The 27,882-nt window shown below is 48.5% G+C and overlaps 1 protein-coding gene across 1 annotated transcript in view; it reads right to left on the bottom strand.

Moving 5' to 3' along the window:
• Positions 1 to 27,882, bottom strand: part of BFSP2 (beaded filament structural protein 2) — a 68,921-nt gene that overhangs the window by 29,939 nt on the left and 11,100 nt on the right. The window contains exon 2 of the mRNA XM_045503610.1: positions 3,169 to 3,251. Coding sequence (XP_045359566.1) covers positions 3,169 to 3,251 — 83 coding nt within the window. The remainder of the gene's footprint in view (positions 1 to 3,168; positions 3,252 to 27,882) is intronic.

Here is a 27,882-nt window from a genome sequence, read left to right on the forward strand (position 1 = left end):
ATTATGGGAGGCCTTAGGTGCTCTACAGACCTTTGTTTGGAAGTCCTTTAGAATTTGACACATATCTGTGATATCCCCAAGGCTGCTGCTAAACTTTCAGCTTTCTCTCACTGTCTTTTATTCCTTTCCCCTTCCATGTTGAAGTCATCAAATAGAATCTCTGTGTTGGTGATGCCCAGAAGTGCCTATCTTGACCTGTGGGCCACTCTGGCCCGGCATCTTCAGTGGCCCACAACTGCTCCATCAGCTCAGCTCAGCTCTGCTTGCTCAAAGCCAAGCTCATTACTACCCTTGAATTTAGACCAGCTTTGCTTCCACAATTTTCTATTTTTGTCGAGAGAATGGCAAATCCTCTCACTTACCCAAGTTCAACACCTGAAACTTACCTTTGCCTTCTATTTTCAGGCTGCATATGTAGATAATTATCAACCCCTGCCAATGATTTCTTTGACCCATCCCTCAAGTCTGCTCGTGGCCACCGTCCCAGGCAGACCTTGAGCTGTAACAGCCTCTGATCGTCTTCCCACAACTGACCCACAGTAGTGCCTCCAGAGGAACCATCCTTAACCATATCCAGTCACCATCTGCTCAGAGCCTTAAGTGTTATCTTCTGGCCCCTAAGTAATCTGATCTCACCTTACTTTCCAGCCATGGCTCCTAGTACAGACTCTGCCCTTCCACTGGTCCAGCCCCTTTGCTCCCATTGCTTCTTGCTGGTTTGCCCTGCTTCTCCTCTCTACCAGTACAAAGCTGAAATTTTGAAGCTGAAGACTAGTCATGATGAGACACTGCTCAGATCCCTTCTATGGGTCTCTTCTTCTCTCGGGTCACCTCTGAGCTCTTTGGTAGGCTGACATGATACTCCAGGATTTGGTCTCTCCCTGATTTTCAAGCCCCATTGGTTGTCCCTCCTTTCTTCACTCCACATGCCCCAGTTATAATGAGCTACTTGGTGGCCACGAATACACCATGTTTTCTCGTGTCCTGCCTTAACACATACTGCCCTCTCTGCCTGGAAATTCGTGTCTCCTTTATTGGCCTGCACAACTCCTGCAAAGGACCCAAATCAGACCTCACCTCTTTGGTCAACCCTCCCTGGCCGACTAAATGTCCCCACCCCACCTGTGCTCTTCTCAGTGATGGCACAACCACCCCATGATGCTACTATCTGTTCACTCCTCTGTCTTTGACACTGAACTGTGAGCTCCTCGAGGTTCCATTTACTTCATCCCCAGGACCTGGCCAGGGTCCGGGCAGCTATTCAAATATTTCTTGAATTTATTCATTTATTCATTAATTTAACAACTATTTGTCAGGCATCTATCTTGTGCCTGGCACTGTTAATACACTGGGGAACAAAACAGACCAAGCCCCTGCTACTCAGTTGGATGGATGGATGAAGAAATGTATGAATGCATAATGAATGAATGAATTAACGAATGAATGAATGAATGAATGAATGAATGAAATTTTGGTTACATCCTAACTTAACTTCACACCTAATTAAATTCTATCTTAAATGTAGCACAAATGGTTTCATGTCTCTTGGCATCCATCTCTAACTGTGCAGTTAGCTGTCAGTGGCCAGCTGATGGCTTCGCTTTTTTGCGCTTCTGTGACCTTGGCCAGCACAGTGTTGTCCAAAACAGCAACCCCAGCTGACTGAGTTTCCTTGACTCGAGAGTGGCCACTAGTGGAGGTCCTTTTATCAGATGGAGAAGCCTGGTCTTAGAGAAAGGAAATGACTCCGGGTCTGAGGAGACGGTAGCGATTTTCCTTTCCATCACGATACCCTTTCTATCCTAAGACAAGAATGGCAGTGGGGTCACTGTCTTCCCCAAAGACTCCCAACTATATGCCTTTCCTCTTTGCCTTTATCAATTTAAGGAAATGTTCCTTGAATAACTATCCCATCACCCATCTAATTGCCCAACATCCAGAACACCTTCCCCGCAGAATATTCCCAAAATCGCTGTGTTCATCAATGAAAGGTCTTTTTCATTTCACTTCTCCAACACGGACCACAGACCTCATGCACCATCATGACTTTGCCCTAAATGCATCTCTCTCCTGTCACTAGTACTTCATATTGTCCCTTAAATTTATCTACTTAAAAAGTACATGTTAAATCAGTAAACTTTAAAAGCTCTTTATATTGAATACATTTTAAATTGCTACTATAAATTATAGTAGCTATAGTGGAAAAACAGTTTCATGAGTCATAAATAGAAGGTAACTGTAAAAATCCATAACTATTAAAAACAAACTGTCTATCCTTCTATCGCTTAAAACGATCGTCATCAGTGGTCTACACACCATATTTTAGGAAACACTGTACTAGACTTCAACAGATGTTTTTCAAGGCTGGTGACTTAAAACGACTGAGGCCTGGACCCACCCCCAGGGACGGTGGTTTCATCTGTCTGTGCAGCTTGCACGTTGGCAGCTTTAAGTGCCCAGGTCATTCTGACATGTGGCTGCAATTGAGAAGCATTGCTCAAAACCAGCTGTTCTCCACGTGTGGTCCCAGGACCAGCAGGATCAGCATCATGGGGACCTCATTAGGAACGCAAATTTGGGGCCCCACCCCAGACTACTGAGTCAGAAATTCAGAGGGCGGGGCACAGCCATCTGTTTTCTAGAAGACCTCCTGCTGGTTCTGAAGCACACTACAGTCTGAGAATCCCTGCCCTGAACCAGGTGACAGTGGGCAAGGTCTCTGAGCCCTGGGGACCTGGCTTGTGTCTAGAAGGAGGGTTTGAACTGGACGATCTTTCCTCTGGATTCTCCTGGGGCTTCCACTATCCCACTCCAGCCTTCTGTGCCGCTGGAAGGGAACGCTGCAGACCCTCGGAATAGCAGTCCCCGAGTTGCACAGTGGTCTGAAGGTGCAGAGTGACTGTCCCCCCTGCTGCAGAAGTTACCTCTCGGGGCACCTGGGTGGCTCCGTCAGTTAAACGTTTGACTCTTGATTTTGGCTCAGGGCACGGTCTCACAGTTTGTGGGATTGAGCCCCATGTCAGACTCTGCACTGACAGCACAAAGCCTGCTTGGGATGCTCCCCCTCTCTCTCTATCTGCCCTTCCCCCTCCTCTGCTCTCTCTCTCTCTCTCTTTCTCCTTCTCAAAATAAATAAACTTTAAAAAAAAAAAAAAGAAGAAGAATTACCTCTCTTTAAAGTCGTCTGCACCCGCCTGGATATTCTCTGTCTGAAGCATGAGCCGGGCATTTTCCAAGACCGCCTCGCCCACCTAGAAAGATCACACACATCAGAGGAGACAAGGTCACTGGACCATCTTCCCTTACTTCCCACTGTGACTCGCACTGGGCACAGAGGTTCTGGGGAATAGAGCACTTTTCTTACAGCAAATATTTTTAGAATTCAAGTATCTCTTTCCAAAAAGGTAGGGAGGAGATAAACCACAAAGCATAAAATCTGGCTGTCTTTTAAGAGCCTTTAGAGTTGGATTTTTGGAGCTAAAATATTACTCAAAGGCAGACTTGTTCCTAGCCTCTGTCATAATGCTGAGCTCTCAACTGCCAGTGAAGCTTCTGGCTCCTTAAATGAAGTTTCACTGGTTTGATTTAGTGGCTCTTAACATTTTCTGCTCATGGGTGCCTTTGAAAGGCTGACGAAATCTTTAGGTCAGTGCTGTCCAATAGAACTTTCTGTGGTTATGGCACTCTTCTATGTCTGCACTATCACGGCCACACGTGGCTACTGAGCACTCAAGATGTGGCCAGGATGACTGAGGAACTGAAAATTTAATTTCATTTGAATTTAAATAGCCACCTGTGACTAGTGGCCACTGTACTGGGCAATGCAGCTCTAGAATTTCATTCATCCTCAAAACGTACATATGAACATAGATACACTATGCATACAGTCTGGGAGTTTCCTGGAGCCACAAAGAGTGGCTTTTCTTTTTTCTTTTTTTTTTTTTTTTTCAACGTTTATTCATTTTTGGGACAGAGAGAGACAGAGCATGAACGGGGGAGGGGCAGAAAGAGAGGGAGACACAGAATCGGAAACAGGCTCCAGGCTCTGAGCCATCAGCCCAGAGCCCGACGCGGGGCTCGAACTCCCGGATCGCGAGATCGTGACCTGGCTGAAGTCGGACGCTTAACCGACTGCGCCACCCAGGCGCCCCAAGAGTGGCTTTTCAAAACTGGCTCCCCAAACCCTACAGAGTCCTTCAAAAGTGGGGGCTGGGGGGTAGTTCTCTCCTTGATCTGAGAAACATATATATTACATACGTAGCTTTTCTATAATCTTCAGTTTGGGGGGGATAAGAGGACAGTTACTTTAAAAGAAGGACGCAAGTCACTGTTTTCAGTCCTTTTGTACTTGGATGTGAAAGTGTTGTAAGCTCTTCATTGAGTGGGAGGTCTTCCAGCACCAGAAGTCAGAGATGGCATGAGATGAGAAAGTAGGAGAGGAGAGACCCTCATCTGCCTGTTCCCCAGGGTTCCCCAGGGCTGGGCTGGAGCTGAGAGAAGATCAAATTTGGTAGCAGGAAATTCAATGAAACGAGACAGGACATCCCCACTGAAATAAGGCAGGACGCAAATCAGTACTCTCACTGTGGTTGGGACTTGGCCCACCCCTGTGCTCTCTCCGTTTCCCCATGGGACCCCTAGCCCACCGTGTTGACATGGACCCTCCCCAAGCTTGGTTCCTTGTTAACTGCTAGGTCTCCAAAGCCTGGCTTCTGGTAGACATTGCATCGATACCTGCTGAATGAATGCATGCATGAATGAATGGTGCGACCATGGGTGAACCGTACCCCTCCCTTCCCCCGTCAGGGTCTGGAGGTCATTTCTATTCCTCAGAAGCCCCCTGAGATTTTGTTTTTAGTTAGGTAGGGTGAGGCCAACAGATTGGGAGATGGCTGACCTTGAAAAGATATTACTCACAGTTCCCAAAGGCAGGGGCAGCCACACCAAGAGGGGCCATATAACGAAGTACAAGGGTCGGCTGCAAAAGGATGAGGGGAAAGTGTGGGCAAAAGCCTTTATTGTGGTTTTCATGGGAAGGATGGGAAGGAATGGGTGAGGCAAGGTAAATAGCCAAGCGGGTTTAGGATTGAGTAGTTTGAATCATTTCAGCGGTCTCTATGGGTCCCTGGCTGGTCTCGGGCCACCTGGGATGATTAGAGCAGAGGAATATTGCCTCCTGGAGTATAAGTGCCAGAAAGAGAAGGCAGATGGGGTACAGACTCTCGGACTCTTGGACTGGCTGGTTTGCATATCAAAAGCATGTCGGGCAAGTGGCTTACTATCTCTAAGATCAGCTAGCTCAGTGAGGGGCTAACAGCGAGGCCCTAGATGCCAGAGCACCAAGAATACAGAAAAAAAGAAAATACAGTCAATATTGTTGAATATAATTCATCTAAAGGGCCACGGCTATGTGAGGCCTCCCTGAGGACTGGCTTTGGCTGGTCTGGCCGAGGCTCTCTTCAACCTCCTGCACGCGGTTGTGGCCCTCCCACTCAGGAGCCCCTTTTCCAGACTTTGGTTGCCACTTTACAGATGCCATTTTCCAGATGACAGACTTAAAGCCAAAGGCAATCAATCACCCTGCTGGATTTCTCACAACAATGCCCGAGCAAATGTCCCACTCTAGTGTGGGACACCGAATCACAACAGGTATCTAGACTGCGGGCCCCAAAACTATGGCTGTTAGAGAAGGCGGCTTTACAATCTCTTTAGACAGAGATTGTGGCCACGCAAAGGCAGCTGTGGGCAGCTGTGGGGCCTGGAGCTTATGCAATGTGGGAGACTGCCTTTAAGAAAAAAAATAAAGACTAATACAAAGGGCTATGCACAAATAAGGGATCCTGAAGCTTAAATTCTTAAAATTCTTCACCTTGGTACAGCCTAATTTTGTCTGTTTCTGCTTTTTAAATTTGGGCCCCAGGGGGTGGGCAGAAAAAGTACAAACCAAGCAACACTCTGGCGCCTATGTTGGAAACGCGTATTGAGAGTCCTACGATTCGGGACGAACAGAAAGATGGCTGAAAATGCAGTCGCCCCAAGTCCTGCCATCCAGCACAAGCACCGCCAGCATTTGGATATGTTGTATTTCCTCTCAGCCTTTGCTTTGCCCAGCTACAACAGTACCCGGTGTGTTCATTTTTAACGCTCCCCTAGTTGATTGCAAACTTTATGCAGAAGAGGTGGCAGGGAGCCATCCATGAAGGAGTCTGATAGGAAATGCCAGCCGCTGCGTGATCGGCTGCGGTGAGGGGTCAGCTGCTCAGTGGTCCTCCTGCTCAGTTGGGGTTGAGGACAGGAGCGCTTCCTGGGGTAAATTGGAGAGCAGACGGGGTAGTTGCGTCCAAATGTCTATCCCAGGCAGCTCGTGTGGCACTGGGCTCAGGGAAGCTGGAGGCCTTCCTGCTCTAACTGTTGTTTAGTGACAACCAGGGGCTTATTCAAGCCTCAAGCAGAGGATAATTATAGGCCCTGACTTGCCAAAGCACGGTTGCTGTCCGTGCTTTCCCGTCTCCTTCACATGAGGAGCTTAAAATAAACCGCCAGCCCCCAATTCAGCCATAGAGCCCTTCACTGTTCTCTTGTGGGCACCTCAGCCTAGCAGAGGGGCGTCCTCTCTGGAGTTCGTGGTGGCCCAGCCTCCCCCACTGTAGAAAGGGCCCGTCAGGCAGCATGACCAGGGCTGGCACCTTGGCCGAGGTTTAGCACAGGCTGGGGACCGGGCTGGTGGCCAAGGCCCAGAGTAAAGCACGGAGCCTGCCGGGGCACAGGCTCTTTGTCTTCTCACCTGGGAAAGTTTCGTGAAATCTTCCCCAGGGCTGAGCACGGGAACTGCAGAGGGGAGGGCATGCACTGACCACCTACGGATGTGCCCGGCACACCTGCTGGGGCTGGCTTGTACTGGCTTGCCGGGGCAGGCTGGTAAATACTTCAGGAGTTTTGGGAGCCAGTGGTTAAACACAGCCATCACGAACATTTTAATTATGTGAACTTACAATTAAATAAATTATACGAAAAACACCATTAATAAATGCTCAGAATACAAAGGCCATGATTACTCATCACTTCCTCCCATGTTTGACTATCATCCTGCTAGTGAGGTTATTTCCTTCTGTTGTGTCTGCACAGTGGAAACACCGTATGATGTATGTTATGTGTGTCTCTTCTCAAGTGTGCATTCAGTGACAGCAGGGTGGTAGCTTCGTATCAGCCGTGGTGAGAGTGTTTACACCAGGGAAGTTGGCAAACACGGTAAACCAGAGCCTTTTATTTATGGAAAGCTGATTGTTACACAGATTCTGGCTCGGTGGCTGGGCCTCCCATGCTACTGAATACTTAACACTCATGACTTCGCTCAGTGCTCCTGATATTCAGCCCTGACAGCAACACACCTATTTTACAGAGGAGGGTGCCAAGGCCATACAGAAGTTGCCCCAAATCACCCGGACGGAGCAAGGCAGAGCCAGAACGCCAGGCCAGGTCAACGCGACTCCAAAGTGTGCGTATTTTTGTCATCAGCTTTGGAAACTAAAGGGCTCATCAGCATCAATAGAGAAACTCATTGCGGAGGACTGTCTTCTGTCTTTTTCCTGGAACGGAACAGCCAGGAATCGTGGTTCCTATTTGGGCTGCATCACAGAGAGAAAGGGATGTCTTCCCCACTGGCGTGAGGCAGCTCACCAAATCAAACCAAAGCAAACCAGCTCCCACGCCAACCTCCTGAACTTACATTTCTGAGCCCGTAAGCTAAGCAGAGCTGAGCAGACAGTGGGGCCAACTCTGAAGAAGGCCTGGAGAAATCCTGCTGCAGAGTGCTTTGCTGTCTGGCCTACAGAAGAGACGTCATCTGCATTTAAAAGTGAGGGAAATGCACATTCGCTATCTGGTCCTCTGAGATTCACGCTTGAAGAGGATGCAAATTAACTTCACCTCTCTGGTCATCTTTTCTTTCCAGGAGTGAAGGCCATACAAAGACCAAATAGTAATATGTACAGTCACTAGGCTGATGCCATGCGTACAAGTGTCCTTGCTCGTAACCCCGGAACCCCTCCTGCCCTCTTTTCTAATAGGAAGAAAGTCGGAACCAAGGTAATAGTTGCACAGCAGGGTGAACCATAAGGGTGGCTGGCTGGCAGCTTGCGTGTGGCTGCTGGGAGGGCCAGAGGGGATGACCTCTCCTCCTCCTCTCTCTCCTTCTGCCCAAACCAAGCTGACTCCTGCCAGCAGCATGTGATGATTGTTTCGTCTGTGCAAGATGATTTAACACCAGGTCTCCTGGTAAAAAGAGACACCGAGGGGCGCCTGGGTGGCTCATCGGTTGAGTGTCTGACTCTTGATTTTGGCTCAGGTCATGATCTCACGGTTCGTGAGGTGGAGCCCACATCGGGCTCTGTGCTGACAGTGCAGAGCCTGCTTGGGATTCTCTCTCTCTCTCTCTCTCTCTCTCTGCCCTTCCCCTGCTCTCTCTCTCTCAAAATAAACCTTTTTTTTTTTTTTTTTTTTTTTTAAAGACAAGCTGATTTTCATAGCAGCATCAGTGAGAATTGGTGTGGGAAATCAGGTGGTCTTGAGGGGATAGGTCTCAGGATTTGGAAGTTTTGATGGAGTGAGAAACGGAAGATACCTTCGAAGCATACAGTTCAGTGGAGGAGAACAGCAGAGCTGACTAAGTACCACGGGGACGGGCAGTCAGAAGTCAAGTAAGGCACAGGCTTTGTTCTGAGAGGGATGGGCAGGTAGGGGTAAGGGAGTGTTTACAAACTGCTTTGGCTTGGCGCGCAGCTCTCTTAGTTACCTCCCTGGAACCCTCTTCCTCTCGCCTCCACGTGGAGAATTCCTTAGCACACTTTATGTAGGTGGTTCTCAAAGTACGGTCCCCGGCCTGGCAGCATCAGCACCACCTGAAACTTGCGGGAAACGTGAGCTCTCAGACCCTACCTCAGACATCTGAGTCAGTCTCTGGAGGGCGGCCCGACAATGCATGTTTGAAAAGCTTTCCAAGGGCTCACAGGGCACACTTGGCTTGGAGAACAGCAGCTTTGCGCAGACCTTCCTCCAGTCCTGCTCGTGCTGCCTCCCAGCCTGCTCCTGGCTGTTCCTCCGTGACCTTGCCTGGGTCATTGTATAAACCTAGAGCACCCCGTTTTACCACTTCACACTCCTAGGCCTTGCCTCCTGAGAAATCTCCCTCCATTTTAATGCTCATCTCAAACATGCCTTCCTCTGCAAAGTTTTTTAATTTATCTACTCACTCATTCTTGCCTTCACTTCTTCAGCACACGATTATTGTTTCCTCTGTGGTAGGCTCTGTGTTGGTTGTAGGGGAATCAGCAGCTGCTATAAGGGATGCTGTTAGAAAGGTAGGAAAAGGCCAAGCATGAAGGGAAGGCTGTGGGAGCGACAGGAGGCGGGATTTGCTGGGGAGCCAGTGAAAGGTTTTGAGACGGGCACAGGTGTGATCTGTGCAGTAAGCGTGTCCCCTGACTCCTGAGGGAAGGGCAGATTGTAGGATGCAGGGGAGTGCGCTGAGGGCCCAGCTAGGAAGCTCTGTGAGAGCCCAAGGGAGATGATGGCGGCTTTGACTAGGGTGGTCATCGGGGCCATGAAGAGAAGCAGACTTATCTTGTGGATGGAACAGATGGGTTTTGACGATGGAACAGTTGTGGAGAGAGGGAAAGAAAGTAATTGAGGGTAACTTCTAAGTTTTTAGCCTGAGCTGCTGGGTGCCTGGTGCCTTTGCTGACTCTCTTCCTCCCGCCTTAGATCATTCGTGCATTGGAGCCACGCCCCGACCTGTGTACCACACCTAGTAGACAATGACATCGGTCATGAACCCCCCTCCTCCACTCACCAGCTTGGGCCAGTTACTTGGACATTTCTAAGATTCGGTCTCCTCATCCAGAAAATGAGGATAACACCACCCCCTACCTCCTAGGGAAGATGTGAGAGTTAAACGAACCACAGAAGGTAAAGCACTTGGCCGGCTGCCTGGCACAGAGTAGGCTCTCCATGCATGGCAGCCGTTATTATCACTGTTACATGTCTTAGGCCACAGCACTTGGCCCATGACTGCTGAATGGATATGATGGGTGTGTGCAGCCTGGCACTGTTCCCTCTTCTCTGTGCAGGCAGTTGAATGAAGACTTCCATCTAGTGGCTTTTTTTTTTCTTTCAGTTTTTTCCTGTCCATAGTCATTTGAAAAAAAGCCCTGGTCACTGGTACTATGATGAAGAGGACCTTAGCCTTTCCTACTGCTGTTCCTTGCTATGGGTATAGTTATTAAAATAAATGATGCTGCTGGTGGCAGGTGAGGAATCTGACCCTCCTTGTGTTTTAAAAAGGCAAGGACAGGGAGTATTTTTAGAAGGGTTATCATTTGGCCTGAAGGTACAACTAATGCTTTTATTGAGCTGCAGGTGCGGGGAGGAGGTGGGCAAGACTGGGCCCCTGGGAAATTAGACGTGGCTGGTGCAGTGGCAGGGGGTAGGGGTCCCTGGAAACACTTTACACATTTCTTTGACTCTCAAGTTTAGGAGGAGTGCTCAGCACGACTTGTTCTGGCAGTAAACGAACAGGAAGTCATTATCTGTCCCTAGCACCCCGCTGAAACTGCATCTTCATCACGATGGTGAAGACGCACCATGTTACCAAGCCCAACAGATGCTTCTCTGCGCTCAGCTACACCTGCCAGCGACATTTGTCACAGAAGATGTACTTTACTGTCTTGGCCGCCGTGACACAGCTCTTCTCCCGCTCTTCCTCCTACGTCACTGGCCATTCTTGCTCAGTCTCCTTCACTAGGTCTTTCTCCCTCAACTGACTTCTGCGTGCTAGAGAGTCCCAGGCTGGGTCATGGGACTTGTTCTTTTATCCCTAGGTGATCCGGTACAGTAGGTATCAGTTGAACGAATGAGCCCAGCAACAGCACTACCTCTTTAGGGAGAACCAAGGCGGTGAAGACACGGTTCCTCCCTGGCTCCCACCTAAGACCACCTCCCTCACCTCCCAGGTCAGAACTCCATCGATGCCCTGCATCGATGTGCTCCAGTTCCTTTCTGCCGCACTGCCCAGCCTGGGTTCGAGGCCCGGTCGTCTCTCCGGTGCTTTTACCTCATCGTTGCTACCCAGGGACGGACAGCACAAAGCCCAAGCACATGGAGTTAAGATTACAGCTACAAGTGCAGTTAGGGAGCGTGTCACAATGTCATGGAGAAGTTGAACCTTCTCCAGCAATAGCTCACCCCTGAGTGCAGTCACAGCCGGTGGGGATCCGGAGAGGACCAGGGACACCTGAAGGCTAAGGTTGGGTCTTACTTTGGGAGGCCAGGAGAGTAGACATTTCTGAGTCTGTACTGCAGAGAAATGTTGACTTCATCATCAAGCTGTGCTCGGTCTGAAGAAAGAATGTTATTGTAGAAGGGGTCAGATGAGCATGGGCTGAGAGGCCAGAACTGGTGAGTGGTGTTATAAACAATTTTGGGGCAATCAGGAACACTCTGATCTCTACAGGTTGTCCTCTGTCTTGATGAGTACAAACCTCCTTAGGCCTCACCTTTCCCAGAAATGTCTGTACCCCTCCCAGGACTGGTTCTGAGCTTAGTTAGCATCCTGCCTCCTCTCTGGGGAACAGAGGGGTTGATCTGGAGAGCAGCAAAGCCCTAAGGAGCTGAGCACTAAAGAGTAGCCACCACTGTGTGGGCCCCCCTAGTCCTGGGTGTCTGTATCACAAAGCCTGCCCTTCAGGGCCTAAGTTTCTACAGACGTCCTAACAAAATCTGAGTTTTGAGTGCCAGGCACATCAAGATACAGTGACCCTGGGAGGCTCTGTCTGGGCAGCCAGCTGATTGGTCTCTCTCTCTCTCTCTCTCTCTCTTTTTCTTCTAGATTTAGAGTGAATGCTTTCTAATCTTCCATTCCCTTTCTTACTGTAATGAGCTTACTGCAATGCAAACTTGAACTCACATTTATTCAAGAGGGTGTTCTTGAATAAACCCTCACAGTTTGCGCCTTTCTCTGCACTTAGCTTTCTCTCTTCTTCACTCTCCTGCTGTGAACTGAACTATTTCTTCTGAACAGACTCAGGCCTTTCCAGCTTTCAGAACCTCGGCCCATGCTGCTGCCTCTGTATGTCATGACCTAACCATGCCACCCAGCCTCCATGCTTTCCTTCTCTGCCAGGTAAACTCTTAGCCATCCTTCAAAACCCCAGCTCAGGTGCACTGGTAATCCTCTGTCCTCCCTAGACTGCCCTGCGGGCATATCTCTTTCAAAGCAGTTGTCACGCTGTATTTTATTCTGATTCATTTCTCTTTCCCTACCACTGACCTGTGTGTCCCTGGGATGGGGACAGTCTCCCACCTCTGCCTCCTCAGCACCCGGCTCAGTGCCTGGAACAGGGACACTAAATATTTGTTAACTCAGTAGGTGAGGTAAGCTAGCTGAGGAATGCAAATAATGCAAACACATAAGGCAGTACGTAACGAGATGTGTAGGACTAAGTATAAGATGGCTGAGAACTCAGAACTTAGAGCCAAACTTCATAAAACCCAAAATAAAAGCAAAGCAAACCCAAACATTTTTAAAGCATTTAACAACGTTTTATGCCACGATAAGCCCTTCACAGTCAATGAACCCCACACCAGCGGCTGCACAAAATGGGTGCGTGTTCATTACAGGGGAGGATATAGACCCAGAGACTTGCCCACAGCATCACACGGCCCTGCTGAATTTAACCTGTCTCCTGGACTCCACAACCCATGCTCTTTTTTACCCCCTTAAAAAGACACCTTTTTTTATGGGGAATTTCAGCTAGGTAGAACTATATATAAAGGTGGAGAGAGAATAGAATAATGGCCCCCCTGTCTCCCCACTTCAACAACCAAAATCTCACGGCCAATTTTCAAAATCTCTGTTGCTGCAAACCCCCTCTCCTGTCTGAGATTATTACATAAGTATCACTTCATCTATAAATATTGCAGGAGTCATGCTCGATGTTGTACTCCTTGCATTTTAATTTAAAAGGTATCAAAGTAACACGTACACTTGATTAGAAGAAATGCTGGTAAAGAAAAGCATTCCCTGCCCCACGTCTTGTCCCAGAGCCCCAGTCCCCAGCAGCTTCCACTTTTCATTTGCCCGGAGCTTGCCCCATATTTCTACAGGTTTTTGATTGTTTGAGTTATCAGCCATAGACATCATTTACTGACTTCCCAGCTGACAAATGAAGATTATGTCACTCACACTCCACCACCCTTTTCCTGTATTTATTGACCATCTTGATAACTTTAAATAATGAAGCTCTATTTCTCGCTGTATCAGTTATGGAGTTTCTCTTTCACACTTTTGCGCCCTCTTACAATCACAGGTGATTTATCTTCTAAGGTCAAAGGGAAGACACAAAACCAGCTTAATTACTAACCTACTTCACTGATGCTTGTGTGAAATACAGGTCCTTTCTGCTAGGAATTACGATGTAGGTGCCCCTGTCAGAAGCTATGGGCAGATAGCCAAATTGTTTTACTTCCCAGCTGAGCATCCTCGGGCCTGCAGAAAAATGTCAGCTACTTGACTATGTTCCACGGCGCTGCATGCACACCCCCACGAAACCACCTTGCCTTACCACCACGCTCAAGTCCAACGTTAGGTGGCTCCGTTTCTTCTCTTGAGAGATGGGGCCACTTTATCGTGACAGTACCAGGCACACAGTAATCCCTTAGTGGATGTTTGTTAAATGAATAAGTGATACGTGTTTAAAGAGGCAAACATATGAAATAACGAGAAACCAATTCGCAAGCAACAGACTGGCAAACCTGTGGGAGGAGAGGGTGTGGAGAAAGCGGAGGTCAGTCTCACATGCTGTTCCAGAACGTAAATTCGTGTAGCCGCTTTGGGAAGCAATTTGGCAATGCCATAGAAAAGCTGACGGCAGGCATGGCCCACTCTGCTCCTACCTACTGGCCTGGAGCAGGGTCAGAAACTTTGTCGCTTTGTCTACAAAGGGCCGGACAGGAGATACTGGAGGCTACGGGCGCCCACAGTTTTTGTTGCAACTACACCACCCTGCCCTTGTAGGATGAAAGCACAAGTACACAATTAGTACATGAGTGGATGTGACTGTGTTCCAATCAAACTTTATTTACAAAAGCAGGTACCTGTTTGCATTTGGCCTGCCTATTGTCTGCCCACCTCTGACCTAGGGAAGCTCTTCTGTGTGTGTGAGGTTTATGTATGCCCTCTCCTGTTTGCGACAGAGAAAACTGGAAGCAACCTACATCCATCAACGGAAAACTTCATAACCTATGATGTATATACAATGAAATGCTACATGTATCACCGTGGATAAACCTCAAAAACAAAATGAGAAGCGAAGAAAGCAAGTTGCAGAAAGAAATATTATGGGATGGTTAATTTTTTTCTAATGTTTATTTTTGACAGAGAGAGAGACTGAGCATGAGCAGGGGAGGGGCAGAGAGAGAGGGAGACACAGAATCCGAAGCAGGCTCCAGGCTCCGAGCAGTCAGCACAGAGCCCGACGCGGGGCTCGAACTCATGAACTGTGAGATCATGACCTGAGCCGAAGTCGGACGCTCAACCAACTGAGCCACCCAGGTGCCCCTGGGGTGGTTAATTTTATGTGTCAACTGGCCATGGTGGTCAGATTTGGACAAACGTTATTCTAGATGTTTCTGTGAGGGAGTTATTGGATGAGATTAACATTTAAATCAGTGGACTCTGAAAACAGTAGATTGCCCTCTGTAATGGGGAGGGGGGTGGCCTCATCCAATGGGTTGAAAGCCTTAATAGAAGAAAGACGAGTGCTCCCCTGCCCCAGGGAAGGAATTTTGCCAGCAGCAGATGATCTTTGGACTTGAACCGCAACGTTGGTTCTTTCTTAGGTCTCCAACCCGCTGACCCCTTAATCTGGGACATGTAGACTCCATTATCCTGTGAGCAAATTCCTTACAATAAATCTCTTTCTCTCTCTAGAAACATCCAATTGGTTCTGTTTCTCTGGAGAACCCTAATGCACAGTATGATACAACTTAATATCAAGTTTAAAATCATGCAAAACAATCCTATAAAGGGTTTATTATACATATATAGCAAAACTGGAAGAACATTGGTGGGAGTGGTAAAAAGCCAAATTTAGAGTGGTGCTGGCCTCTGGGGAGGGGATTGGAATCAGGACAGAGCACAAATGAGGTTTCCACTGAAATCTTTGATTTCATGTTTAAATATAAAAGGTCTGCCGCAAATAACACGGAGACTGACAATTCTGGATGTTGAGCACCCATTTTCATATGCCTGAAATATTTCATAATTAAGAAGAAAAGAATGAGAGAACATCAACAACAAGGCAAAGAAATCTAGCGTGGTGAACGGAATGCAATAGACTCCTAATGTGCAGAGAGGGAGACTGACTGGAGAAGGCAGGTGACGGAGACTCGGGGGAGGGGAGCGCCTCTAGAGCTCCAGAAAAGGCCTCCTTGGGCCGCCGGGGGTGAAGATGGAGTGGGACTGGCTGTGGACTCAGGTCTGGGGGCCAGCAGAGCAGGACAGGAGGTATGGGGACAGGGGAACCGAGAACAGCTGGGCGAGTGTGGGAGAGGCAGTGCGCGCGTGGCCGCGGAGGTGTGGGTGGGCCAGTGTCAAGATCACCGTCACTGGAGCTCTCCCAGCGGCCCTTTGTATTCATCCTAAGGGGGCCCTTTAGAAATGGTTAGCCTGGACTTCCTTCTGACAAGGTTTGTTTCCTGCGTGCCGGCCAGAGTCAGAGGAGTCCGTGTTCTCACCGGGGACTTGCTAAGGCTTAAAGCAAATGAGGAGCTCTTCTTGTCTACTTCAGGGGTGGCTGCTGGGGCAGACTGTCAGCGCTCAGCCCGCAGAGTTTTTTCAAACCGCCTCTGTATGCCCCCAGGTTCCGCTTCTTTTCCTTTCCCACAGCCTGCACCTGGGCTCAGGCCACCCCAGCCCGCTTTCCAGTTCCCCTGGGCTAACTGCTGCTCTGGGAATGACTGACAGGTGTGGGGTGGGAAAGCCAGCTCCCTCGCTGGGGGCTGGGGCAGCTCTGAGGTGGAGCTTCCCTCCCAGTTCCCTGCAGGGTCAGGCTGAAGCTGAGACCTGGCCAGAGACGGTTCTCTTGCTGGTTCCTCCCTTGCTGGTCTCTCTTGGGAGCACCTCCATAGTGTGTCCCTCACTAAAGAATCCTGGACTCTGGCTCTGCTTCCTGGGAATCCGTCTGGGACAAGTGTTCTTCTCAGCCTCCTGCCTTGCATCCCAGAAACCCTCTGGAGTACAGGTGCCTTAAGCCTGGTCTGTCTCAGTGGAGCTGGGCACACAGGTTCTGGAGCCAAACTGCCCAAACCGATCTCTGTCTAGATGTGTGATCTTGGAAAAAGTTATTTAATTGCTCTGTACCTCAGTTTCCTCATCTTCAAAAAAGGAGTCATGAAAGTATTGGCCTCATACAGTTGTTGTGAGGTTGAATGAGTTAAGAACCTCAGAACAAATTCTGGCATATATAGTAGATGCCCAATAAATGTTAGGTGCATTAATTAATCTCCACTGGAAGTTTAAATGGTGTTTAAATGGCACTATGTTTTTTTAATGTTTATTTTTGAGAGAGACAGAGACAGAATGTGAGTAGGTTAGGGGCAGAGAGAGAGGGAGACACAGAATCCAAAGCAGGCTCCAGGTTCCAAGCTGTCAGCACAGAGCCGGATGGTGGGCTCGAACTCATGAGCTGTGAGATCATGACCTGAGCCAAAGTCAGATGGTCAACCGACTGAGCCACTCAGGCACCCCTAAATGGCACTATTTAAAGAGCATTTCTCTCTTCCCCATTCTTGTTTAGGGCACATGCCTGCAGGAGATACAGGGTGTGGGAGCAAGAGGTGAAGAGCTAAGCTGTGGGCTGCCTTCCACATGGGAGGTGGGGGTGGGGAAGGGGCTGGGGGTGGGGGTGGGGGTGGGAGGCCTCTGCAGAATTCTCCGCCATCTGCTTCCAAGAGACCTAAGTCAGAAATGTCATTACACAGTCTTAGAATGCAAAGGGCTCATGAAGATCATGAAAGATGAAGACCTGAGGCACAGAGAGGTGTGATGGCCAACGCCAGGCCCCAGGGCAGGTCCTTTGCCCTTTAGAGTCCAGCAGCAAGGACTTCTGGGAAGATCACGGGCTGTGACTGGAAAGACAGGGCTTCAAACCCTGTCTTTGTTACTTGGGGATTGTGATGCTCTATTTGTAGACTATCTGTAGCCTGGGGAAAAGGAAACTTGCTCCCCAGGGTTTCAAGATGATGAGAAGAAATGTATGGGAGGGTGTCTGGGTGCCTCAGTTGGTTGAGTGTCTGACTCATGATTTCGGCTCCAGTCGTGATCTTATGGAGCCCCTCATTGGGCTCTGCGCTGACTGCGGAACCTGCTTGGGATTCTCTCCACCCCTCCCCCGCTCCCACGAGCAAGCACACTCTCCCTCTCTCAAAATAAATAAACTTAATAATAATAATAAAGAAATGTATGTGTAACAACACAATGTTAACTCATCTGGGCTGCGACTGGGAAGTCCCTGCACTCCTCTAATGGCCCCCAAAGGTGCGCCCATCCTGGGCACAGAGGTGGAGCTCGTGACAGGCATGTTAGCCTGCGCTCATTGGAGAGGGGTCCTATCCAGGAGGGCAGCCTGGGGCTGGGGCTGAGGGAGAGGGGCTGCTAGGGGGGCATCAGCTGAAGAATGGGCTTCTCCTTGCGGTGGGTCCAGCAGGGGAATCTTAGAAGAACCCAGAAAAATCTGTTAAGAGAATCTGTTTTAAACTTTAGTCAGACCCAGACACTGTGAAGCGACCTCACAACAGTTTCTCTCATGGAAGAACTCTCTGGCCCTCTTTCCCTTTCCTTTCTCCCTGCTTACACTTTGGTCAGGTTGAAACAGCAGTGGGGTGTGAGGATAGAAGAACTTCCAGCAAGAGGTGCTGGGCCCTACCTGGGGCGGGGGTGGGGGGAGGGAGACAAGGGTCCACGTGTTGAATGATATACCGACTAGACATTCTATTTACTGACTTGGGACCGTGTTTCATGACTTAAAATGAGCATGGAAGTTTTAGGTAACGACAAGTGATCAGAAAAGTCATGAGACTACCCAAGTTTTCAACCAGAGGCAGGAGATAATATTTACCTCCCAGTGAACCAGGAGAGGTTCCTCTCAAACCAAAGCTGCTTTTAGAACGATGCCTCATGAGTCCTTCCTGTTCAATGTACGGTTGACATCCATCATACAGGTCTTGGCACGTAGCAGGCACTCAACAACGTGTGGATTTATTTACTCATCATACCTCTTAGAACTTCAGGTCCTAGAGTCTGAGAATTTTGACTCTTTAATAATATTTAAATTCCCATAGTTCCTGGTACACAGTAGACCCACATTCAATGCCTGATGAATGAACATAACAAAACTGAATTCTGTGCCAGCCCCACAGCAGCTACCATGACAAATGTAACACTGTCAAGACTGCCGGTGAGGAGGGAGGCAGGGCCAACACATGCCAACATCACTAAAGATTCCGTACTTACAAGTGACACTAATTACACCCATGGACTGAGAATCTGCAGCTGAATCTGTGACACTGACAAAGACTTTTTCTACTCACATTATTCTCCTTAAATTTTAAAAGGGTCGGGGCCATGATGGCAGGTGTAATTATCTCCATCTTTTTGCAGATAAGGAAGCTGCAGATGGGAGAGATTAGGGACCTGGGTGAAGCCTTTGGGGAGCCAAGACTTGGGGTATTCAAACTCAAGCTCTGACCTAAAACCCAAATGCACAGAAAATGCAACTGAAAGAGAAAAGGAGCGGGGGCGGGGGGGGGGGAGGGCAGAGAGAAGGGGTTGTTTCTCCATCATAAATGGAAGCAGGAGAGAATATGAACAGACTTGCTGGCTAATATATGCAAAGTCTCAGGGAAAAATGAAATTTTATGGTTGATTTATAATTCTCAGGAAATGGGAGCCATTGTGGAAATTCTGACATAAACAGACTGCAGGGCAGCACGGACCGCGTGGCTGGCCTTTCAGATCAGGGTGGCGTTGGCAGTGAAAGGATGATTATAGCTGTCCAAAACTTAACACAAATGACATCTTGCAGCTGGTTGACTAGGTATGCAAGACAGTGCTCGGAGCAGCTAGAAGGTGGTGCCGCCCGCCAAAGGGACAGAGTCAGAGGCAGCAGTCGGGGACTCCCCCATCTCCAGGGGGGCCCCCCGCCGGTTGGAGAAACCTGGGGTACATTCTGGCAGATGTGGGGAGCTAATAAAACTGCTGCTTCACCAGGGGTGGGGCACAGGCTACCACCCGACCCTCAGAAGTGAAGGAGGTGGCCGACATGTACTGACTGTTCCGGGTCTGGGTCGGCCAATCAGCTGAGCCACAAAGGGTACTTTAAATACTTCTTCCCTTTAGGCTTTGCACTGCTCAGAGATAATGATGGGCGGTGACAGACAGGTGTATTGTTGGAGGCTTGGGAGATCAGAGAATTCCACCCTCTCATTTTACAGATGAGGAGCCTCAGAGCAAGAGGGATCGCTGCAGGGCACAGAACTGGTTAGCCGTCAGAAGCGAAGACGGACGAGGGGTCGGCTGTACTTGGTGTCTTCACGTCCATGAAGGGGTTGGATAAGGCGACCCCCTGCTGACCAGAGTTAGGGAAGGGAATCTGGCCTATCCCCTGTGTGTCTGCAGGGAGACGTCAGTGTGACCCAATCTCTTCATTTAACAGTCGAGGAAACTGAGGTTTGAGAATGTGGGGTCACTTGTCTAAGATCACATAGAAACATAGTGACATTTACTGTATTTCCACTACATGAATAGTCCTCTCTTAGTCTCTCTTTTCTGAACCTCCAGCTCCATGCTCTTTGATAGGATTTGGGATCTGATTCCAAGTGCAAAAGGAGTGAGGGTGAAATGGAGTATGTACAGAAATATTGGTCATTCTGGAACATTTTAAAATGACATTTGAGGAACTGGGATAAAATATTGGGAATCAGGGGTCGCCTGGGTGGCTCAGTCAGTTAAGTGTCTGGCTTTGGCTCGGTCATGATCTCACAGTTTGTGAGTTTGAGCCCCACATCTGCACTGGTGGTGCAGAGCCTGCTTGGGATTCTCTCTCCCTCTCTCTCAATCTGTCCTTCCCCATTTGTGCTATCTCTTTAAATAAATAAATAAACTTAAATTTTTTTTAAAAAATATTGGGAATCAGGACTACAGTGTGAAAGAAAACAATAGTTACTCTTATGTGTCGAACTGTGTACCACCCAAAAGATACGTTGAAGTCCTAGTCCCCCAGCACCTGTGAATGTGACCTTAAATGGAAGTAGGGTCTTTGCAGATGTAATCAAGTCAAGATGAGGTCATTAGGGTGGGCTCCTGGCCAATGTGACTGTCCCTCTTGTGAGGGAAAGGTGGACACAGACATACAGGGAAAATGAAGGCAGAGGTTGGAGTGATGCTTCGACAGCCAAGAAAGGCCAAGGATGGACACCCAACAACCAAAATCGGAGAGAGGTCCAGAACAGAATCTCTCTCACTGTCCCAGGAGGAACCAACCCTGCTGATTCCTAGATTTCTGACTTTCAGCTTCCAGAACAGAAGAGAATAAATTTCTGTTGTTTTACTCCACCCGACTGTGGCACTTTGTTATGGCAGCCCTAGCAAACCAAAACAGGTACCTCTTATTAACCAATTACTTTGCTGGATAAAGACCATTTGTTGATTTAGCCAATGTTCCCTGTGTATCTGTTGGGTGGAAGGCACTACGCTGGGTGCCAGAGAGAGAGCAGGGAGTGAGAGAAGCTAACTCCTGTCTTCCAGAAGCTTACATTCTACTTACCTGTATCATCTCCCAGAGTCCTCACAACAGTCCTGCGAAACAGGGATCATTCTCTTTCAACTTAGAGATAAGGAAATTCACTCTTCAGGCGTTAGTAACTAGGCCCAGGCCTCACTTCTGGTAAGGATTAGGGGCCTGGACTTGGCTCGGTCTGAGCCACTGCCCTGCATTCACCCCTCACTGTGTTCTACCTCATTTACTGCTTACGTGCATGACTGCCTAGATAGACTCTCGAGGGGGAGAAGGGTGAGAAAGGCGGGAATGTGGGTCCCAGAGGCACCCAGTGGGCCCCAAGTCACGTTACAGTCAGGAAATGACACATCAGCCCCAGGCCTCCAGGGGCCTCATAGTTGTGTGAGGCAGAGACCCTTCACACTCCTGCTCTGTCTCCACAGGCCTGCTGCCCCCGTTGAGAATGAGGGGGCTCAGGAGGCCCAGTTTGGGGGGAGGAAGTTGAGCCACGGCCCCGCCAGCTAACAAGTTGGCCATAGAACCCTCACCTGCTCTGAATGTGCATACGGTATCAGTGATAGCCAGACAGGGTCACTCTGTGATCCTGGTGGAAAGAGACAGAGATAAGACCATGCTGAAATCATATCCAAACAGAGAGGAAAGGATGCTCTGCATTCACAAAACTCAACATCCCTCTTCCAGCAGCACAAGTGACGAGGTTTACTACTTACTGTTTATGAATGCCCGCCCTGTGCCTGCTTCATGCCTCCCATCTCCTGGATAAAACCTATAAGACACCCAGTCATCACACTGCCCCCAATTTCTAACAGCATCAGATGCAGAACAAATCCTTGCTCTGAACCTTTACCCCAATCAACCAGCACAGCGCAGACCTCAAAACAAGCCCCTCTGACTCCCTCTTTCTGAGATGTCCCAGGTTCTCCCTTGCTGCAGCAAGCTGACAAACCTGACTTTGTCCACCGGGAAGTGTGTTCTCAGTGGCCTGTCTGGTTTAGGCAGGTGCACGCCTCACCCCTCTACCAGGATCCATGGGGGTTGGTCCTGGGGGCTCCTCCCACTGGATGTGGCCCTTGAGGAACCCTCAACTCTTCAAGTAGTACTTGGAACTGGGTGGTGGAGGGGGGTCACCCTGCAGGGGACAGGGAGCCAGCCCAGAAGTCTATGGAAAGCACCGATGCCTTTGTGCGCGGTTTGGGAGGAGGACTCATCCCAACTACACTGGAGCGGTGCCCCTCGGGGAGTTCCTGAACTCTGCTCAGATATAGACATTCTGCCTCAAGGGCCGACTGCTCAGCACTTTTTTCTGGGCATTAAAATCACTGAAAAAGAAAAGTCGAAGTCCCTGGGGCAGGGGGAGGGGGATGCCGCACCATTTCCTGGCAGCAAAGCTATTAAACTTTCAAGTCCCAGTACTGAGCTGCCTGACAATCTGGAAGCCACCCAGCCTCACGCATTCTAGCTACAGCAGTTAGTTCCAGTTAAAGTGTGCTTGGCTAAGGATCAATCACTGTTTCTGACAGTTTTTTTTTTTTTTTCCAAATTAAAAGCAAGACAGAGGAGGAGAAAAAGGAGGTTCATCTTAGTGGTTAAACTCCTCACAGAGAATGGCCCTTGTTGACTATGACTCTGTCTTTTCAGACAGTGGGTGCTCACAGTATACCCTTTTAGGGCCTGGGGTGTGAGGCAGGACTGACCCTGTTGTTATAAATGAGTATAACAGGAGGACTTTCATAATATTTTGAGGGTGGAAACATTGAATTGGTCCTGGCTGGGACACTAATTCAAAGGGGGAACTTAATCTCTGTAGGTCTCACTTTCTTTGTCTATAAAATGGCAGCTATAGGGTGAATTATGTCCTCCCTCAAATTCATATATTGGAGTCCTAACTCCCAGGACTTCAGAAGGTGATTGCAGATAGAGCCTTTAAAGAGGTGATAAAACCTTAGAGGAGAAAATAGCAGCCTCTTTGACCTTACTCGACTTGTCTCTGAAGGAGAGGGAAACAAAAGCAAAAATAATCTATTGGGACCTCATCAAGATAAAAAAAAGTCTGCACAGCAAAGGAAACAATCAACAAAACTAAAAGGCAACTGAAGGAATGGGATAAGATACTTGCAAATGACATATCAGATAAAGGATTAGTATCTAAAATCTATAAAGAACTTACCAAACGCAACACCCAAAAAACAAATAATACAGTGAAGAAATGGGCAAAAGACAGGAATAGACACTTTTCCAAAGAAGTCATCCAGATGGCCAAATGACACATGAAAAAATGCTCAACATCTGTCATCATCAGGGAAATACAAATCAAAACCACACTGAGATATCACCTCACACCTATCAGAATGGCTAAAATTAACAACTCAGGAAACAACAGATGTTGGCGAGGATGTGGAGAAACGAGAACACACTTGCACTCTTGGTGGAAATGCATACTGGTGCAGCCGCTCTGGAAAACAGTGTGGAGGTTCCTCAAAAAAATTAAAAATAGAACTACCCTATGACCCAGTTATAGCACTACTAGGAATTTATCCAAAGGATACAGGAGCACTGATTCATAAGGGCACATGTACCCCAATGTTTATGGTAGTGCTATCGACAATAACCAAATTATGTAAAGAGCCCAAATGCCCATTAACTGATGAATGGATAAAGAAGATGTGGTTTATAACTTAGCAATGAAAAAGAATGAAATCTTGCCATTTGCAACAACGTGGATGGAAATGGAGGGTATTATGCTAAGTGAAATAAGTCAGTCAGAGAAAGACAGATATATGTTTTCACTCATATGTGGAATTTGAGAAACTTAACAGAAGACCATGGGGGAAGGGAAGGGGAAAAGTAGTTTCAGAGAGGGAGAAAAACTGTAAGAGACTTAAATACAGAGAATAAACTGAGGGTCAATGGGTGGGTGGTAGGGAGAGGGGAAAATGGGTGATGGGCATTGAGAGGGCACTTGTTGGGATGAGCACTGGGTGTTGTATGCAAACAGTGAATCATGGGAATCTACTCCTGAATCTAAGAGCACACTGTATACAATGTCTGTTAGCTAACTTGACAGTAAATTATATTTAGAAAATAAACAAATAAAGAGATGATTAAGGGGCACTCGGTTTGCTCAGTTGGTTGGGTGTCCAACTTCGGCCCAGGTTACGATCTCATGGTTTGTGAGTTCGAACGCCATATCGGGCTCTCTCCTGTCAGCCTGTCAGCGTGGAGCCTGCTTCAGATCCTCTCTCTGCCCCTTCCCTGCTTATGCTCTCCCAAAAACAAACAAATATTTTTTAAAAAATTAAAAAATAAAGAGGTGATTAAGTTAAAATGATGCTGTGGGGGTGGGGCCCCAATCCAGTTCCACAGGTGTCCTTATGAGAAGAGGAAGTCTGGGCATACATGTCCAGAGGGAAGACCATGTGAAGACACGGAGAAGGATGGCCATGGAGAAACCAAGGAGAGAGGCCTCAGAAAAACAATGCTGACACCTCGATCTCAGACTTCCAGTCTCCAGACCAGAGGGCATAAATTCTGCTGTTCACGCCATCCTGCCTGTGGTACTCTGCCATGGCCGCCCAGCAGACAGTGGGCGTCTTCCTGGGTGACACAGACGTTGTTGAGACAACCAAATGAGACAGTGAGTGACAGTTCTTGTTAATGCTTATGTCACGCAAAATGAGCATCGCACAGAGGCCTGCTTTCATCGTGAAGTGTGGACAGTCATCTTCATGAGACTCATCACAGTACTTGGTTTTCTCAGGAGACATTGGAGGGGAACCTGTAGAACCCCTAGAGTGACTGTACCTCCTCCAGGGGGTGGCTGGGATGTGGGCAAAAAACCCCAGGAATTCAGGGGCCTGCCTGTAGTGCCTGGCAGGGCTGGCCTGGGGGTGCAGACTCCACATTGAGGGGCCCTGGGCTCCCTCCCAGTCACCTGCAGGCCCTCTGAAATACCACCAGAAGCAATTCACTTCCCAAGCAGGGCTCCTTAGGGACAGGGACAGTGAACTCTAGAGATGCCTCAGGGCTTTACCTCCTTGCCTCATTTAGGCCTCACAACATTGCAGGAGAGAGTTTTCACCGAGGCTCTGAGACAAGCCCAGGTTTCCTTGGCAAGTAAATAATAATAAATCCATCTGTCAGTTCAGCTTCCTCCTCAGCGTTGGCTGGGAGTGGGTCTGAGGAAGGGACTCTTACCCTCGGGTGGGAATGAGGATGAGGAAGGTGTGTAGTCGCAGGCTGGGGATGATGCTTGCAAGTGCTCCTGAGGGCAGCACTGGGGGTGGGGGGCGGGCCGAGCTGTGGAAGGGTGCTCGGAGGGAGGGGTGCGAAGGGAGGGGGCGCTGAGGGAGGGGAAGGGCACTGGTGGGGGTATGGAGGGAGGGGGACCTGGAGGGAGGGGCTGTGGAGAGAGAGAAGGCCTGGAGGGAGGAGCAGAGTAATGGTGGGGGCAGGCAGGTGTGGGCATTTAGAATTCAGGCAGGGCATTTTGCCTCTGTACAACTTTGCCCAGAGTCTGTGGAAGGGGCCTTTCTAACTTCGTTTCTCTCTGAATACTGTGGTGTTTCCTCTAAGACTTTTTCAGAGTTATTCACTGGCCCTTGAAAGAAATAAATACAAAGTCCCAGTCGTTTTCTGAGAGCAGGTTGCTTTTGTGATGGACATTCCCTGTGCACAGCTTTTCATTACTTACTGATAACAGCTGAAGTAACTTCTCATTTCTGCTGAGTATTGAATTTGTGACAGTCAGCTCTATTAGCTCGTTTACAACCAGATAAATGAGTCTTTCTGTGCATTCCTCCAGCCAGACGATGATAAACTGCGTTTTATTTCCCTAAATTGAGTCCTCGGCTTCAATGGATCTGCATGAACCCTGTGGAGGAGTGCTGGGGACCTTGGTTCACCCATTCTTTTGATAATTCCCTGTAAGGAACCATTTGTCCTTGGCACCTGTGCCACCTGCCTGGATGAAATTTTAATTTAGTGCTTCTGGAGAGTGTAGGTCACTACGAAGTCTTGCCTATTGCTCTTACACATGCTTATGTAATTTGGTTGGGTTTTTGCTTTGAGACGAGAGTGTTGAGATGAGCCTTCTTTCCCACCAGGACATGTCAGTAGCTTCTGTGAGGTTGTGAGGGCTTCGCCCACCCTGGCCTGGCTGGAACACCCCCACTCCCAACCCAAGTCGCTGGCAGGAGTTTTATTTATTACTTCATTAAAAAAAAATTTTTTTTTAACGTTTATTTATTTTTTTTGAGACAGAGACAGAGCACAAGTCGGGGAGGGGCAGAGAGAGAGGGAGACCCAGAATTCCAAGCAGGCTCCAGGCTCCGAGCTGTCAGCACAGAGCCTGACATGGAGCTCAAACTCACAAACTGTGAGATCGTGACCTGAGCCGAAGTTGAACACTTAACCGACTGAGCCACCCACGTGCCCCTATTACTTCATTTTTTAAATTTTAGGTAAAATATAGCAACATTGCAAAAAGAATAATTGCCCGAAGTACGTCTGCTCCTACCCTTGTCTCCAGCCCTCACTAGAAGCATCTGCTGCTACCACCCCTGGTGTATGCTTTGAGTCTGCCTTCCCACATGGAAACAAAACAAAACACACAGAGTGCAGCATAGCATAGATGGGGTTTTGCAGCCTGCCTTTTTCCTCAAAAATATACACTGGTGCTAGTCCCACATCAGTACATAACAAGCTTCCTAGTTCTTTTCCTCCAGCCACCGAGGATTCCGCTGTGTTAGTTAGCTATATTGGACATTCAGGCTGTTGCCAGTATTTCGGTGTGGTGTGGGATTTTAGGAGGCTTTCTGCCCGTAACTTCAGGGTTCCCATTTGAAACCTTGAATGTGTCCGATTCTGTATTCAGCCCTGGCTGTGCAACCATCTGCTGGCCACATTTTGTGTACTGGGGCACACCCACTCCACACCACGGACTTAGAATAGAGAGCTGAGGGGGACAGTGCAGAGACCGGGAAGAGCTTGGTGCCTGGTGGTGAGAATGAAAACCCTCAGCATCAATGATGCCATCTAGCCATCCCCCCCACCCCAGCCCCGGCCCAGCCACTAAGGAGCCTGACCACACCGTGGCATGGCTTCTGTCAGCCCAGACCATGTTCCTAGCGTGGACCTAGGCCCCTTACAATGCCTGCCTGAGAAAGGTCAATGCTGCCAAAAGAATTTACTCTTTCTTCCAGCTAAAACCTGACAAAAAGCCCCTGACCTCCCTTTTCCTTGGCAGTTATTTTAGGAAACTCGAAATTGTAAATCCTTTATCTGCTGCCTTTGAGAGGTAGATCCACAATTCAGAATTTTGCTTCAAGGACCTGGGAGCCATCTCTGTGAAATGCACACTTTGAGGAGATAGTTCCCTGTCTCCCAGTTCCTGTGGGAGGGTCGGATGCTGACTTTGGTGGGCGTCTTTCTCCAATTCGCTCCTGTCATAAAGCTATGAGAAGTGTGTTTCTCCTTTGGATAAGCACCAATTAGCAAACACAGATGGCCTGATCATAGACCACCCCCTCCTTTAACCTCCTTCAGCACTTTTCCTTTGGCACACCCAGCATTTAAAAAGCCTTCTGTCTTTTGTTTCAGTGGAGTTGAGCTCAGTTCTGTATCCTCAAGTGTCTCTCTTCTACTGCAGTAGTCTGAATAAAGTATGTCTTGCCAATTTTAACAAGTGTTCAAGGCAAAATTTCTCTTTGACAGTTGAGAAGTCTGCCTCATGCATAGACTGCTCTGTGGATGGTCAGACCGTTTCCTGATTCCCAACCTTCGTCCATGTGGGGCCCCGGTCTGAAGGGCCATCTTCTGGCATGTTCTGTGGGTCCCACATTGAGTGTCAACCTCCTGGGGTACCCTCACTGAGGACCAGGGAATACCCTGTCTCTTCTCTAAACTCCCGCAGCATGGGTGGGTTGAATGACTCATGAATCCACGTGTGTGAACACAGTTGTTTATGTTACTACTCACTTAATATCTGTAGCTTCTCCTTTACTCAATTCCACAAATTTAATTGGGCATTGGTTAT

This window comes from Leopardus geoffroyi, chromosome C2 (assembly GCF_018350155.1).
Source record: "Leopardus geoffroyi isolate Oge1 chromosome C2, O.geoffroyi_Oge1_pat1.0, whole genome shotgun sequence".
NCBI lineage: Eukaryota > Metazoa > Chordata > Mammalia > Carnivora > Felidae > Leopardus > Leopardus geoffroyi.